This window comes from Pan paniscus, chromosome 3 (assembly GCF_029289425.2).
Source record: "Pan paniscus chromosome 3, NHGRI_mPanPan1-v2.0_pri, whole genome shotgun sequence".
Classification (NCBI taxonomy): domain Eukaryota; kingdom Metazoa; phylum Chordata; class Mammalia; order Primates; family Hominidae; genus Pan; species Pan paniscus.
Window position 1 is genome coordinate 169,790,429 of NC_073252.2, and position 16,707 is coordinate 169,807,135.

General features: G+C 35.1%; 1 protein-coding gene across 3 annotated transcripts in view; it reads left to right on the top strand.

Moving 5' to 3' along the window:
* The window catches only part of GALNTL6 (polypeptide N-acetylgalactosaminyltransferase like 6), a 1,235,992-nt gene that overhangs the window by 224,097 nt on the left and 995,188 nt on the right, over positions 1-16,707 (top strand). Inside the window, exon 1 of one of the 3 annotated variants that reach the window (XM_003823503.6) lies at positions 11,219-11,468. The exons of the other annotated variants lie outside the window; for them this stretch is intronic. Within the exon in view, the coding sequence (XP_003823551.4) occupies positions 11,307-11,468 (162 nt within the window). The 5' untranslated portion in view covers positions 11,219-11,306. Of the gene's footprint in view, positions 1-11,218; positions 11,469-16,707 lie in introns of those variants that run through there. 3 annotated transcript variants of the gene reach the window in all.

Sequence of the window (16,707 nt, forward strand, 5' to 3'; positions counted from 1 at the left end):
CTGAGGGATGAAAGGAAAATTAAAGCCTAATATCTAATTGTTTTTTTATTTTAGATTGCTAATCACAGCCGTCTCATAATTTTACATGATGTTGATGATTGCATGAGTTGGGAACATTTTCTATTTGGTTTATTGATCCCTATGAATCAGAACTTTGACACTCACAATAGCAAGGAAAGTGGTTTACTTAAAATGGCGTTATTCTTTGCATGGGGTTTGCTCTTTTTCAAAGGCAGCATTTGACCTTTTCTTTGAAATCATCTTATTGCTGAGTGTTTTAACATTCAGTGGGCAACAAGCTATCAATTATATTAAGAAAAAGTTCTACATGCTGATCTAATGCAGTCATTGAGAATATTTTTAAAACATATTTAAAATTAGAAATTTTAAGCTGAATCTGAAAGACTGTTCATTGTGAACCTTAGCATAAATAATTTACAGACATTTGTAATCCACTGCTAGAGGAATTCAACAGTACCGACCTGTGATTATAGCCTAAATATCTTAGTCCGTTTAGGCAAAATGACAGAGCATCTGAAATGATTTAAAGGCTTTTTTATGATTAACAAAACTATAATTGCCTACATTAGAACTATTTCATTAAATAAACACATTGATTACTTATGGTATGCCTGGCCCTTTGCTACAGGTGTACTTTGTATAACTTGATAGTAGCAAGGAGTAATTATAAAGTGTCACAGTTGTAAGTGTGGTGGATGAAAGATGGCCGCAAATACATTAGCACTCTTCTCATTGAGATGTGAAGTTTTTGTATCCTCTCCTTGACTCTGGTCTAGCCCGTGAGTACTTCCACAAATAAAATGCAGTGGAAAATGAGGTTATGCCATTTCCAAGTTTAGCTTTAAAGAGGACTGGCAGTTGACAGATTCTTTCTCTTGGATTACTCAACTCCAGTTAAGAAATATAACTATCGTACTGTAAAAAGCCAAGACTGACCTCTTGGAAAGCCACTTGAAAAGGTCATGTGTAGAAAGCAAGGGGTATTCAGCCACCTTCCAGCTACTCCAGTCCTCAGCCTTTCAATTAATAGCACTGATACCATGAACATTTTAAGACACATTTTCTCCAGTATGCCCTATTCCAACTCTTAATCCCAAAACAATGAAGTATAATAATAACAAATTTTGCTTTAAGCCCTATGAGTTTTGGTAAACTCTGCTACTAATTGAATTTGTGATATTGGAAATTTTATTTAAACTATTTACACCTGCAATTGTAAGTAAATAAAATGATAGTGTCTATCACATTGTTATGACTAATGAGACACTGACCTTGATGTTTCTAAACTGTATATGGCACATAAAAATAAGACTTTAACTCCATAACTTGTATTTCCAGCCTAGACTTCTCTTATGAGACCCAGACATAATCATATATCCAATTGCTCATTAAGCAAGTTTACTTAAACATTTTATAGCACTTCAAACTTGTATATTCAAACTTTCAATATTCCCTCACAAGCTGCTCCCCTTTCTGTGTTCCCTATTTTGGCATATGGCACCCCGTCTATTTAGTTTCACAAGCAAAATCCTCAGTTATCTTTGATGGTTTCTTTTTATTATCTGGAAAAATCTGCTTTTTTAAAAAAAATACACAAAACAACTCAAAAATGTTTTCACTTCTTCTCCCACTGCTGCCACCTTCCTTAACTCATCTCTCTCTTTCTTTTTCTCTTTCTCTGACTATTCTGATAGCCAACTCATGTCACTCAGACTTCTGTTCACTGATTACATCAACTTTTGGCACGGCTCCAAGTTTTTACCTTGTTCTATCAGAGCAATCTTTAACAGTTAAAAAAAAAAAAAGGTAGTTATTGTGATGCATAAAACTATTCAATGAATTCAATAGAAAACAATTTAAAATTTGAAACACAGTGTTACAGACTCTCCAAAATCTGGTTTTTGGCACCTTTCCAGACTGATAATGAGTCACCGTCTTTGTTGGTCATTACCTTTCAGCCACACAACACTTTGGCCTCTTTTAAAAATATGTCCCGCCCTTTCTCATCATCAGGGCTTTGCAAAGCTTGTTTCCTTCTGCGCACACTCTCATTGAGTTAACTAGCAATTATTTAGGCTTTTGTACAATCATTTCTTCCTCAGGAGAATGCTCTCTGACAAACTCGGGTTTGATTAAAATCTCTGAAATGTAATCTCTTTATACAATATCTTCTTCATGAAGTTCATATAATTCAAATGGATTCCTTTTGTGTGTGTGTTTTTATTATTACCATTCGTATTATTTAAGGCCATGGCACAGAGAGGGTTAAAAGTGGAAACCAGCAATTAGAGGTAGGGAAAACTGATAAGATATGATACAAGCTTTCAATATTGGCAGAGGCCAGACTTTATTAAAAGATGGTCATATTTCTCAGCACTGTGAGCTATGGATCATATGCATTTATTTACTCACATGTATACACACATGTGCATGTGCATATATGAATACATAATGATATATAATCATAGCTATACTTTTTCGTCTTTTAAAGGTTTTATTTATAGGATTAGAATACGGGTTACAAATGTTAAATAAATAGAACAGTTACTAGTTTCCACAAACATTTGTTTAGTGTATAAATATTCCAGGAAAATTTCTGGAAATACAGGAAATAGTATTATCTAACATAAGGCAAAGTGTTCTCTACCTACTCTTTGTTGAAGATTTTCACCAAATACTAGTAAAGTTTTAAATGCAAAGATATCTTCAATTTTGAAAGGTATGGCCTTTCAGCCGTGATTACCAGCAGACCCTTATTTCATTTTCTGTTCCATTTAAATGTTCGCTTTAAATGTCACAAGTTTATGGCATGCATATTAAATAGAGAAATATAACTATTCTCTGTAGACATGAGAGTAAGCTTTAAAGAGATTTGTTAGTCTGCTTTAAAACAGAATCACAACCTCTGTATTAGGAAAGAGTGTAAGGAAGGAAAAAGATGAAGATGAAAGTTGAGCTTCCCACTTAGCTCTTAGGAGTTTGGTTAAGATCTCTAGGATCTTAATCAAAACATTCAGATTCTCCATGCACAAAATTAAGAGGTAAGAAAAGGTCAATTCTAAGTCTCACCCAATTTTAACATTCTACCATATTTTAATTACTCAGTCGCCTAAAATTCCTTCTGGGCACTTCCTATTAATACAAAGTCACTATTGATAAAATGGTCATATATTGACTATTGTTATCCATTGAACATTAAAATAATATTAGGTTGGTGCAAAAGTAATTGTGGTTGTTGCCATTACGAATGCCCTTATAAATACATGGCACTTTAAAGAGAAATTGAAAAATGCGTACTATCGTTTGTTTATATTTTTGGTGTTATATTTCCAGCATGTAGTGAGAAGCATTAAGAAAACAGAATTCTAGCTTACCCCAAGAATGTCAATTTTATCTTCAGATATATGCCTTTCACATAAAGAAAAATCAACGGACTTAGGGAAACAAATAAAAATGAAAGTAACATCAGGCCACCAAAGTTCTATAATGATTATATTGTACTACTATTCAACAAATTATATTCTAATATATGCCTGTAAATGCTGAGAAGTGTCACAATTGTATAATACAGGGAAAGAGATGATTTTAATTTTGCTTTTTTCATTGTAATTGATTTATTAGACTCTCTAGAGTTATTAATCCTTTGTAAGAGTTTAAACAATCGTAAGCTCAGACACTTGCCTTTGAAATTGTGATAACTTCAAATAATAAGGCATACCTAGAAAACTTTGTTTGCATGACTTAAAATATCTATTTGAGCTACAGAATTAGATAAGCCTTCTTCTTTTCTATAAAGTATCAAGATCTACAAAATTATATTTCATTTACTTTTTCTATACAATATATTTCAGTGGGTGCACATAGATAGTTATTGGATGAAAAAAATGTAAAACCCATGTCACGTATGCCAGCCTGTGCTGCGTATCACCAACTGTAATTTAAATGTGGCTATTTTATTCTTATATAATTTTGGCTTTTCATTGTTCATGATATATACTAATTAGCTGACATTTTACCTTCATTTAATGTATTGTTTTTGATACCATACAAAAACTTTCAGTGTTTGATTAGAATATACTTGAAACAATGTTTAATCTGCCATACTTTCTTTCATCTTCACTATAATACAGTAGAGCACTGTGCGTCTAAGAGACAAGCTTATATAAGGCCAGCTTTGGCTTTGTACAGTGGAGCAGATGGGTCTGAATTCTATTCTAATGCAAAAGGAGCTCCACAAAATTTGTCCATATTTACGTGGAAAAATATAACCTGTTAATTGCAGTGTTTGAGAATTTATATATTTAAAAGTCAATATAAAATTTCCCTAAAGTCTTCTCAGTTTTTGCTAATTTAATTTAAAAACAATATCATAAACATTATAAGTCAGGTTCTGGCATTTTGAGATTTTTTTAAAGGGTCAAATGCATGATTTAAAAATAATTTCATGTTCAACATAGTATTAAATGCTTTCCAAACACTCCATACATACTTTGGTATTTATAGAAAAAGGGCTATTATGTGAGATGCAAAACTACTGTTCCTTTTTAGGCATGTAAACTGATATTTCATGTTTTCTTTAATAGAAAATATCTCCATATTTATAGGCAGTTCATAAACCAAGTGTAGGTCATTTGGAAATTCACATTAAAGTTTAATTATTGCACACTGTACAATAGAACTAAAAAAAAAAGAAAAAAGAAAAACTAAACAAATTCCTCCCATCTAACTGAGATATGGTACACTTTGACCATCTTGTCCTCATTCCCCTGGTCACGCCTCTGTCTCTGTAATCACTATTGTACTCTCTGCTTCTATGAGTTTGATTGTTTTAGATTGTTTAGATGTAAGTGAGAACTTGTGCTGTCTGTCTTATTGTGCCAGCTTATCTCATTTAGTATAATGTTCTGCAATACCATCCATGTCTTGCAAATGGCATAATTTTCTTCTTTTTTAAGGCAGAATACTATTTCGTAGTGTATATATACCACATTTTTATAATCATTTCATTCATTGATGGACATTTGATTCCATAATTGATTGAGTTGATTTTAATCAATTGAATTGATTGATTGCATAATTGAGTTGATTCCACAACTTGGCTGTTGTGGATGATGTTGCAGTAAACATGGGATTGCAGATATTTCTTTGATATATTGATTTTAAATCTTTTGGGCACGTACCCAGAAGTGAGCTTGTTAAATCATATGGTAATTCAAATTTTAGTTTATTATTATTATACTTTAAGTTCTGGGGTACATGTGCACAACGTACAGGTTTGTTACATAGGTATACATGTGTCATGTTGGTTTGCTGCACCCATCAACTCGTCATTAACATTAGGTATTTCTGAGGAAATTCTATATAGTTTCCTGTGAGATCTGTACTAATTTACATTTTCACTAGTTGTATACAAGTGTTCCCTTTTCCCAGCATTTCACTGACCCTTGTTATCTTTTGTCTTTTTTATAAAATCCAGTCTGACAGGTGTGAGATGATCTCTCTTCATGGTTTTAATTTACATTTTTCAAATGATCAACCATGTTGAGCATTTTAAAAATAGATCTGCTGGCCATTTGGATATCTTCTTCTGAGGAATGTCTATTCAGGCCCCTTGTCATATTAAAATTGTGTTTCTTGTTTCTTTGCTGTTGAGTTATGTGAGTTTCTTATATATCTTGTATGATTACCCCTTATCAAATGTATGGCTAAAATATTTTCTCCCAATCTTTAGATTGTCTCTTTACTCTGTTAATTATTTTCTTTGCAGTGCAGAAGCTTTTCGGTTTGATGTAATTTCCTTTGTCTATTTTTGCTTTTATTGCAACCCTGACCATCTACTTTGTGTTATATATTTACTTTGTCAAACATGACATCTAATCATGCCATTTTTTCAGAGACATTGAGACGTCAAGGGGATGAGGTTCTATATTCTGAGATTTTCTTTGAGAAAACTCCCATTCATTCTTATGAAATAAAGGAGAAAGTGATTGGTTATTGAAACAAACTAACCTGCTGAAAATGGACATCTGTTTTCCTTTGAAACTTGCGCTCACTTCCTTTAATTGACCCAATTGCTGCCACTTTGGCCTCCGGACGCTCCCCGCAGCTCTGTATTGATTCCCTGGGAAGGTTGCATTGAGGCAGCGGCTCTCAAACCTAATTTTTCCATTCAGTTTTACTTTCTATTAGTTGAAACAGACAACACCATCTCCTCACTAAAGATATATGCTACGGAAGTATACAAACAGGTTCTGGAGCCTAGGGCATTCATTAAAATAGAAATACCGTAAACATTTATTATATCAGAAATGGGAGACTGCACACCACTGACCAAACAACAGATGTGTCAAAATGATGCATTAGTTGAATTTTGCCGTGCTTTCCTCTTCCTTTTCTACCTGAGAACAAAGCAATGTACCAGTTAGAAAAAGTAAAATAAAATAAAATCAGAGACTGAGTTGCAGAGTAAATGATATCAAAACTCTCTGCAGATTTAATAAAAGTAAATTACTAGAGGTCATTACTTTTCATGTTTATTGATTTTTGCAGTCAATATCATTATTAACTAGTGGAGAAAAAGATTTATCATGAAGTTCCAAAATACAGAGTTAAAGGAAGGAGAAAGTTCAGGTAGTTCTCTATTTAAGGAAACATTATACTCACGAGCTATTATCAGAAAAACAAAGAATTGATAGTCAATGTTTTTTAAAAAAAGTTTTCTACAGTCATGAAAAGGTATAGATTGTGTAAAAGAAGGTTGTGTTTATTTTTAAAAATTAATATTATATTATTGTGTTAATATAAAAATTTTAAATGAAGCAAGAATGAGTAAAACATTTTTTCCACTTGAGTATACCAATTTATATTTTCTACTATTGCTCTTCAGTGTCCTGAAGCCCTCTGACAACCTAATAGCAGTGTTACTAATAACATAGCAAACTCTTTGTGTAAACTCCACAAAGACAGGAACCTTGTTTATCTTTCTCTTATCTTCACAGTGCCTGGCATATCATAGAAACTCAATAAATATTCTTGAATGAAGGAAGAACCAGCAAGTTTCAAAATAATTTTGAAGGGACTAGGTCATCAACTGAGTGGAATAACTTGGGTGAACTGACTACTGCCTCAGAACAATAACATTTTGCTATAATATCCCATTACTATGCTAATGTTTCAGTGCAAAAGAAGCACAGAAGAAGAGACCAAACTCCATGAACTTAAAAAAAGGGATTTATAGATACAGAATACCCAGAAGCCAAAACTTATACTTTCTGATATGTCCAGAACTATTTTGGGTTAAATTTTTGATACTATTCCTGCATCTCTGAAGCAAAACTCATAAGCACAGCTATTTGAATAAAATATCTGCTAATCTAAGCCATTTTCCCTCAGTCACCACAGAAGGCTGTAATCATAGATGCTACTATGAGTCAATGATTCCTTCAAATGGTTTAGTTATCAATAAAACCATCAAATGGACCATTTCCCATGAACTTGGATGAAAAGTATTATGTAGATTATATTATGTGATGTTAAAATATTATTTTCATGAACTAAAATTCGTCTTAAATGTAACTACTTAAAATTTGTACATTTCGAAATAATAACCAATCTGTTTTAAAATTTCCCACTGAAAAGTTTTTCATTTTTTATTTTATTTTATTTTATTTTGTCACACTATGAGAAGAGACACATTCTTGCAGCCCCATGCCAAGCACTAACTGCATGCAGAGCACAATGCTCCAATTTGCATCTTCCAAAAAAAGACAGCTCAACCAGACTTAATGTATTTTGGCTGGCAATTTGTATGCTTAGTCTCTGCCCAACATACTTTAGTTTGAAAGAGCCAAGCTATAAAGCCTAGAATGATAGTTTATAATAGGAAGCTTGATAGAGTTGTTTCCACTGATATTTTATCAGCTCCAGCAGTAACGCAATTTGTTTCTTAAAGAGATGGGAGTGTTCCTTGTGGACAGAAGAATAATGGTGGGTTTTACAATGATTATTTTGGAGAAGTCATCTTTTCTACCTTTCTGCAAATGCTATAGTATCTTTAGGTTATTTTATGATTTGTGTATAATCATAAATTATATATTTCTTTGTGGGTCTAGTTTGATTTGTAAAATACTGGGACTTCATGAAATAAATTTTTTTTTATAGAAAGCATTCACGAGAAGTAAACTTCAGTTAACTTTGTTCTCTGTATTAGGAACTTTCCCTGCATACACTTGCCTGGAGGGAGATTAGTGAACAAAAAGAAACAGTAGAGAGCTTTTGCCCATTTCTTATCTTTATTAAACTCCTGCCCACATGCCATTAGATTATCCTTTTTACCTTTTATAAAATAGTAATTGTCAATTACTTTACACTTCCTTTTATATTTATCTCTTTTGGATATTCTTACTTAAATTATTAAATAGAAAATGTAGTTTATCAGAAACAAGCCATATAATCATAGAATTGCACATAGAAGTTGTGCCAGCTACAATATCATGGGTGGAAAGATTGATTTCTATTTTACGTGGCTTCTCAAGACCACGTTTATTCTCAAATGTAGAAAATGTACTCTTGCCAAGTCAAGGTAATGTAAGTATTTCTAATAAAAAATGCAGACTCAGCCTGGCGCAGCGGCTCATGCCTGTAATCCCAGCACTTTGGGAGGCCAAGGCAGGTGGATCACCTGAGGTCAGGAGTTTGAGACCAACTTAGCCAACATGGTGGAACCCCGTCCCTACTAAAAATACAAAAGTTAGCCTGGCATGGTGGCGGGTGCCTGTAATCCCAGCTACTCAGGAGGCTGAGGTAGGAGAATTGCTTGAACCCAGGAGGCAGAGGTTGCAGTGAGCTGAGATCGCACCATTGCACTACAGCCAGGGTGACAAGAGCAAAACTCTGTCTAAAAAGAAAAAGAAGAAGGAAAAAGAAAAAAAAAAATGCAGGCTCTGTGGAGTAAATTCTCAGTCAAATATAGGTATTTTTCCCACTTTTACTCTCCTTCATTTTCTGGCTGGCAGGCTGGACTTTAGTAGTGGTAACTTTGGTTTTATTCCCTCAGAATCAGTCCCTGAGCCTATGATGTTATCAAACTAAACTGGCGTAGGCTCACCGGGCCAAGGTTTGCAGCAGGAGAAAGGAAGGCATTTATTTGCAGGGCACCAAGAAAGGAGAATCAGGCAGTTCAGGCTTTAGTCCCAACTTCCCCAATGGCTTGCAGATGAGGGTTTTTTAAGAGCAAGTGTAAATTTCAGGAAGGCAGAAGTTACAGGCAAAATCATAGATCAATACATAGAGGTTACACAGTGTTTGGCCTAAGGTCATATTTAGATTTAAAGTTCTTCTGATTTGCAGTTGGTTAAAAAAGAGAAGCTTTGTTTAAAAATTTGGGGTGGGCAGAAAAGAACTTTAGCTTGTGGCTCCTGGATGTGGCTTCCTCCAGGCCCTTCAGGAAAAAATGTAGAACAAAGAACATAAGTGGTCAGAGTTTAGTCCTTAGCACCCCTTTATCTGAAGTCTATGTGCCAGTGGACCCATTTGGTGTGGATCCAGGTTTCAGCAAAACAACTCAGGGACGTTTGTTATCTTTAGTTTCTAACTTCCTTGCCTATTATTTTGAGCTATTATCACCTTCTTGCTTATCAAATTCCTTATATACTTCTCCGGGCTAGCTAGGTCCCCGGAAGAAACTCAAGATTTTTCTTTAATTCTATGTTTGGGTGGGCCCACAGGCCAAGAGGGGTCCCTGCTCCCTCTCAATGATTCAAGTGAGAATAATTTATCTGGGAAATGAACTTAGGAAATACTGGGAAAGCAATGAGGAAATAAGAAGGAACGCTAGCTAAGAAAGTGTGGTTATCATCAGGGTCACTAATGTGTATAATGAATTTATTCTTGCTGGGGTATTCTTGGAATTTGTAACAAGGCACCTCATAACTTTCCTCCTGAAACCTAAGGGTAGGAGTATTTATGATGCACTGTCATCAACCTTGGCAAAGGCAGAGTGTTAGTGAAGCAGGAGAGTTCCCTGACCCCCCTACAGGATGTGTAACAGGGGTGTGGCTTGTGTGTTCAGCACCATGCACTTAAATCCCTTACAAGAAGGGGAGCATGGAGACGGGCAGGTGCAGGAGCTGAGGTGAGTGCTTTGGGGCTCCATCCCCATGGTAACATGTAGGGGTGGGTACCTATGATTTCCAAAGCCCAAGTGGGCATGTATTACAGTGTGTTCTTTTAGCTTTGCTGTCCACAGATGGCTTAAGTGTTAACCAGCTCAGTGCCCTCCTGATACACAGGTCCTTGTCTGGAATCCAGGAAGAATCAGGTCACACATGGACTTGAAGGATAAATGCAGGGATTTTATTAAGTGGTTGCATTGGCTCTCAGTGGGATGGATGGGGAGCTGGAATGGGGATGGGGTGGGAAGGTGATCTTCCCCTGCAGTTTGGCCACCCAGTGGCTGATCTCCTCTCTGATCATCCCCAGCCAGACTCCTTTCAGCATTCAGACGTTCCTTTTCTTCTTGGCTTCTCTACCACACTGTTCTGCCATTTTTCTTCTCTTCTGTTCATCTCCTCATAGGTTCTGTAGCATGGGGTCTGAGGTTTATATGGGCACAGGATAGGGGAGCATGGCGGGCCAAAAGGCAACTTTTGGGCATGAAAATAGGAATGCCTGTTCCCACTTAGGGCCATGGGTTTCCAGGCTTGCAGGTAGGGCCTCTGCCAGGGAACCACCCTCTTGTACTCAGTATTTCCCTGTCTCCTGTCCGTATCATTAGTTTTCTGACACCTTGGGAACTGACAAAGCAAATAAAGGCTTTGGGCCAAAGGGTGTATAGAGTCAACCTTTCCAGCATTGATAGGGCTCTGGGGCTACCCTCTCTGCCTCCAGCCTCTCCCTTATCAGCACTGTCATACAGCTTTATATGGTGATCCTGACTCCTCTGCAGCCTTCTAGGAGATGAAATATTGCCTTTAAACTTTTATTTTACTAATAGCTCATTTTCACTTTACAAGTGTATTCACCTATGACTGCTTAGATATTAAAAAACAAAAAACTGGACTCTGAAAAAAGAGTCCTCACATATAATTTGAGAAGCACTGCCTTAGAGGGCTTCTAGCTCTGTTCTTATATCCCGGTCATGGAAATGGAACATTCACAGTTTTATATTATTTCAGTAGAGCCTCAAAGCAGAGAGGATACAGGACATGTACCACACTTCCCAGGTAAGAGCTCAGGTATATTGTGAGCTTATTTAGAGATGGGCTTGAACACACCCTTGAAGACCTATGCACACCTTCACATCCTTCATAGTAACCATAAGCTCCAGACGGGCTGTTTACCCCAACCCATTCACCAGCCAGATGAGAGCCAAGTTCAGAGCCGGAGCTGGCCACCAGAGGAATCCAAGCATTAGTGCAGACCACAGAGTGCATGAGCTGGTTTACCAGGTAACCGGTAAAAAGCAAACGGCTGCAGTGCAGACCAAGACAAGATAGGGTGGTTCGTCTCATGGACGCTTGTTGTTGAATCAGGACTTTAGGGTCACGTAGTCTCACCATCATCTCTTTCTTTTGTGATCACTTTTGCCCAGGGTAGACAAGGTTAGCTTTGCTATCACTTTGTATTTGGAATTGATTCAACCTGACTTCCTACGGAGTTTTAAGCTTTGATATTTGAAGTCAAACTTTTGATATTCAGAAAACCTTTTTTCTCATGAACTTTTCCTATATAACTGTCTCTACTAGCATAAACATACATACATATTCACCCACACTCTCTCACTCACACAATTGTATTTGCCTTAAAAAACAAAAAACAAAAAAACTAAGTTATACTTGCCCTTTCTCTTCAAAACAATAGTTACATGAAGTTGTGGTTGCTGCCTGAATGTCAGGGGAAAAGGAATGAGCACCAGGCAGCACAATGAAAGAAACCTTACTATGTAAAATAATATTCAAGACTTATGCAGTGACATGTAAATAGGACAAAAATAAAATACAAATAAATACAACTAAGGCTGATTTTAAGATAAATGAACTCACGTCTAATTACCATTTTCATTAGATACCTAAACATATTTTTACCTGGAATAAGAATCTGAATACCAAATTTTAGTGATGAGAATTTTGTAATTTCTGAATCATATTTTATGTGAAAAGCTTTTTGAGGATTTCTTTGTAACCAGACATGGTGTTTTTTTTTTAAAAACACAATAATACAGGGGATCAACAGACCAAGCAGGTGCTATCCCCAGTCATTATAGTCAACTTAATAAATACTCTGCACACAGACATCCAAAACCTATGAGCATTGATCCAAAAGAAAAATCATTAAGGTGAGGATAGAGGTAGCCATTCTCCTGAAAGCTGCTTCCTTTAGTGCCTGTGGTGTTGGCATGAATAGCTCAAAGCTGTCTGGAATTAATTCTTTTCTAAAGGGACTGCTGAAAAAGACAGGAACATGTGTTCTTGGCAGAGAAACAAAGGGTTTTAAAGTACTTCAGTATTTATCCCACTACAAGCGAACTTAGTGCATTATATTAATATCAAAATTGTCCCTCTACAATTGGGGGAGAAGTTTATAGCTGCTGACAAAATTTTCCATACACTTCAATCAGAATGAAACAAATGAGCTGTGTCTATGTGTATGGTGTGTATGTATGCACGCATGCACATATTTTGTGTGTCTGTGTACCTGAGTGTAGGTGAACATGGACCTTTTTTTACAGGAATGGGCCCCCTAGCGAAGGAGGCAAGACCTTTAAATTTTATCTTTTGAAGTTATGTAAATTTTTATAACAAATAAATAACATATATCCATGGGCCAAACAAAAACTAAAGTAATCACAAATTATGAGTTTCAAAATCAAAGCACAATTGTATATACAAAACAAAATCCAAAATTAATAAGAATATTCTAAAATATTTTCATAGTTAAGCAAAATATTATTGGTTCATGTTGAGAAATAAATGTTGGCTTCTAGAGTCCAGGAGGCTTTCTAAAGTTAGAAATCTTTCTTTCTAATGCTACACTTTAACATATTTAGGGATACTTCATGAGAAATCTAATATTCATACTTAATTTTTCTATTAATATTATAATTAATGTTTGATAATGGTAACTCCAATATACTGCAATAACTTTAGATACTAGAACAGTTCTTATCACAAACATATTTTTATAACAGGGTTTTCAATCAAGGGTCAAAGAATCATAATTCAAATAGAAATAATTTAATGAGCACATTTTATATTTTACATACTTTATTTATATGAATTAAACATGCAAAGTGTCTTAGTTTATTTAGGCTGCTATAATGAAATTGATGGAATGGCTTATAAACAACAATGGATGGAATGGCTTATAAACACTTGTCACAGCTCTGGAGGCTAGGAAGTCTAAGATCAAGGCTTCCAGCAGGTTCAATATCCGGTGAAGTCCCACTTCCTAGTTCATAGACCAGAGATCTTCTGATTGTATTTTCACATGTTGGAAAGGGCCTCTTTTATAAGGGTATTAATCTTGTTCACAAGAACTCCACCTTCATGGTCAAACCACTTCTCAAAATCTTCATCCCCAAATATTATAACATTGAGGGTTACGTTTCAACATAAGAATTTTGAGGGAACATAAACATTCAGTTTAAAGTACAAAAGTAACCGTATTCAATAGTATAAAGGAAACCTAAATAATCATTCTTGTCAAACTCATATTGTCCAACTACTGAACTTCGAAACAAATGAGAAGTCGTGCCTTTTCATTAATGATCAAGAGAAAGTTGTTAGTTCTGTTTCTTGATCCAAACTTTTGATAATGGAGAATGAATTATTACAACTTAAAGTTGAAGAGTATATGTAACAAACTTTGTCTCAATGTGGCATTCAAATAGGAACCAAGAGACAGCCAAACCTTAGTATTCAGCTTTTCTCCTTATGGGTCCAGAGCATTAGAACTAAATGCATGGAGACACACCCAAATGGAAGACAGAATCTCACTTTATTATTTGCTGAATGAGGGGCTTATAACTTATTGTATGGGGCTCTCTGGCAAAATAAAAAGAAAACAAATAAACCAATAAGTAGAGAAAATTTCCCCTGCTTTCCTTCTTCTTATTCTGAGATGGCCAGTTCTCAGAGCAGCCTCCTTTTGCTTTCAGATGTAGGCAGAAAGTAAACCACAAGGAAAGAATCAGGCTATTTTAAGGTAGAGTGGGCATTTGGTTGTATTAAAATTGTGTAATATTCTGGAACTAAAAACTCTCCTAATGCTTCACTGCTGCACATCCCTCTTTCCAACAATTTTCTTGAAGTAAATGGAGCTCTTTTCTAAAAAAATAGGAAATTTGGGAAAGTACAATTTCACTGTTGTTGTTACACATTTGAAAAATCCCACAATAGGGCTCTTTGGTAAAAATTAGATTGGAGAGTGTGGTCTGTGCCTAGAAATCAAATTAAGACTTCCATTTTTTTTCCCACCCTTTTCCCAAATCCAAGGTGGGTAGAAGTCCGGAGCAAATCCAAAGTCCGTTTAGTCAACCAGACATTGCAAATGGGAAAACCTGCTAGACTTTAAGCTGAGCTCTGCCTAAGCAGGTCCTCTGGGGTGGGGTGGATTTGAGAGCCCCATCTGACACATGACAAAGTAATAACACTTACTGATAGAATGTAGCTTTGACAACTTCTGAGTTAATGTGGGCCAGTTATCAGGGTACTTCTTAGCCAGATTGGTCTATAGTTTTAGATTTCACAGAAGGGATCTAAAATTGAATTCTAGCCCACTCAGGGTTTATTAAGCTTGGGGGAAAATGGACAGAATGTAATTGAGTTCATCAATGATAGTATGAAAAAAGTTGTCAGTTTATGATGATGAAATATATAGCAGCAAAGCAATTCAACACTTTGTCTACTGATAAAAGCATTTGTTCCCTAAAAGAGTATTTGGGAAACCAAATATTCCAAAATAGTAGAAAAATTGCTGAGTGAAGATACCTATAAACAAAATGTGTTTTTAAAAATCTGCTATTAAGAATAACAGATTAACTTAAAATTCTGGCACTTAACGAAAAAAATGCTGCCATTTAGCCATTTTATCACATAATATTTATCGCTTATGTTGTTTACATACTTGAACTTATATTTTCTGCATAACATTGAAGTATGCATTTTATCATTCAACATCGTGCCAAAAGCATAATTTTCTTTTCAGGGGAAGCCTTGAGGATATTATGTAAATAGTTGTGTAGCATTCTTTCGTATATACAAGTACCATAATTGATTAAAATATTTACTTTGTTGACCATTTAAGCTGTTAACATTCTTTTTTGCTGCTACAAACAAGTCTCTCCTGAGAATATTTCTATTTATATTTTTTCAATTTCAGATCATTTCTTAGAGTACATACAATAAATAAAATTATTTGGATCAGAGTCTATGAACATTTTTAGGACTCAATATACAGAATACACAATGTTTTAAAGTTTGTATCAATATTTATTTCCTTCAGTCTCTTGTGAAACTGCTAAAATTAAGTATTATCAGGTTTTTAAACCTATGCTAATTCATCAAGCAAAGAAAAAGATTGTAGAAGTATTTTTAATAATGTAGTTATTTAATTATAAATAAAATAAGCATTTTGACATATTTGTTTGTCATTTGTGGTTTATCTTTAGTGAACTGCTTATTGTGGTACTTTATCTGGTTTATAGAAGTATCTTTTCATTTTATCAGTATGCAAAAAAATTATAGACTATGTGTATCAATTTTTGCCTTATTGTAAATATCCTCCTAGTTGATAGCATTATATTCTATGATAGTTTTATTTTAAAAACATTACAAATATTTTAAATTATGGTTTTAAAATTAAAATATTTTAATGTTACAATATTTTTAATATAGTAGTTTAATGAAGTAAAATTTTTTCTTCTTTGTAGTTTTGGTTTGAACTGTTACTTCAATCTTTAAAAGAATTTATTTTGCAAGAACGCATAAACTTTTGCCTAATGTATGTTACTTATTAACTTTAAACATTAATTGTTTTTGGCTGGGCATGGTGGCTTACACCTGTAATTCTAGCACTTTGGAAGGTTGAGGCTGACACATATCTTGAGCCCAGCAGTTCGAGATCAACCTGAGCAACATGGTGAAACCCTGTATCTACCCAAAAAAGTACCAAAAAAATTAGCCAGTTGTAGTGGTGCATGCATATACTCCCAGCTACTCGAGAGGCTGAGGTGGAAGGATCACTTGAGCCCAGGAGAGAGAGGTTGCAGAATATTTAGAAGGCGAGACTAGAAAAAATAGCTTTTAAAAAAAAGTGTAGGCCAAGCATTGTGGTCTCATGCCTGTGGTCCCAACTACTCAGGAGGCCAAAGCGGGAGGATCATTTGAGCCCAGGAATTCAAAATCAGCCCGGGCAACATAGTGAGAGCTTGTCTCTACAAAAAGTAAAAAATAAAAATAAAAAATAAAAAATAAAAAAAACTGGGTGTGGTGGTGTTCTCCTGTAGTCCCAGCTACTCCAGAGGTTGAGGCGGGAAGATCGCTTGAGCATGGGAGGTTAAGGATGCAGTGAGGAGAGACTGCCCACTGAACTCCAGCCTGGGTGACACAGACCCTGTCTCAAAAAAAAAAAAAATATATATATATCTATATATATATATAAATCAAGTTTTTATTCATCTTTTGTTCA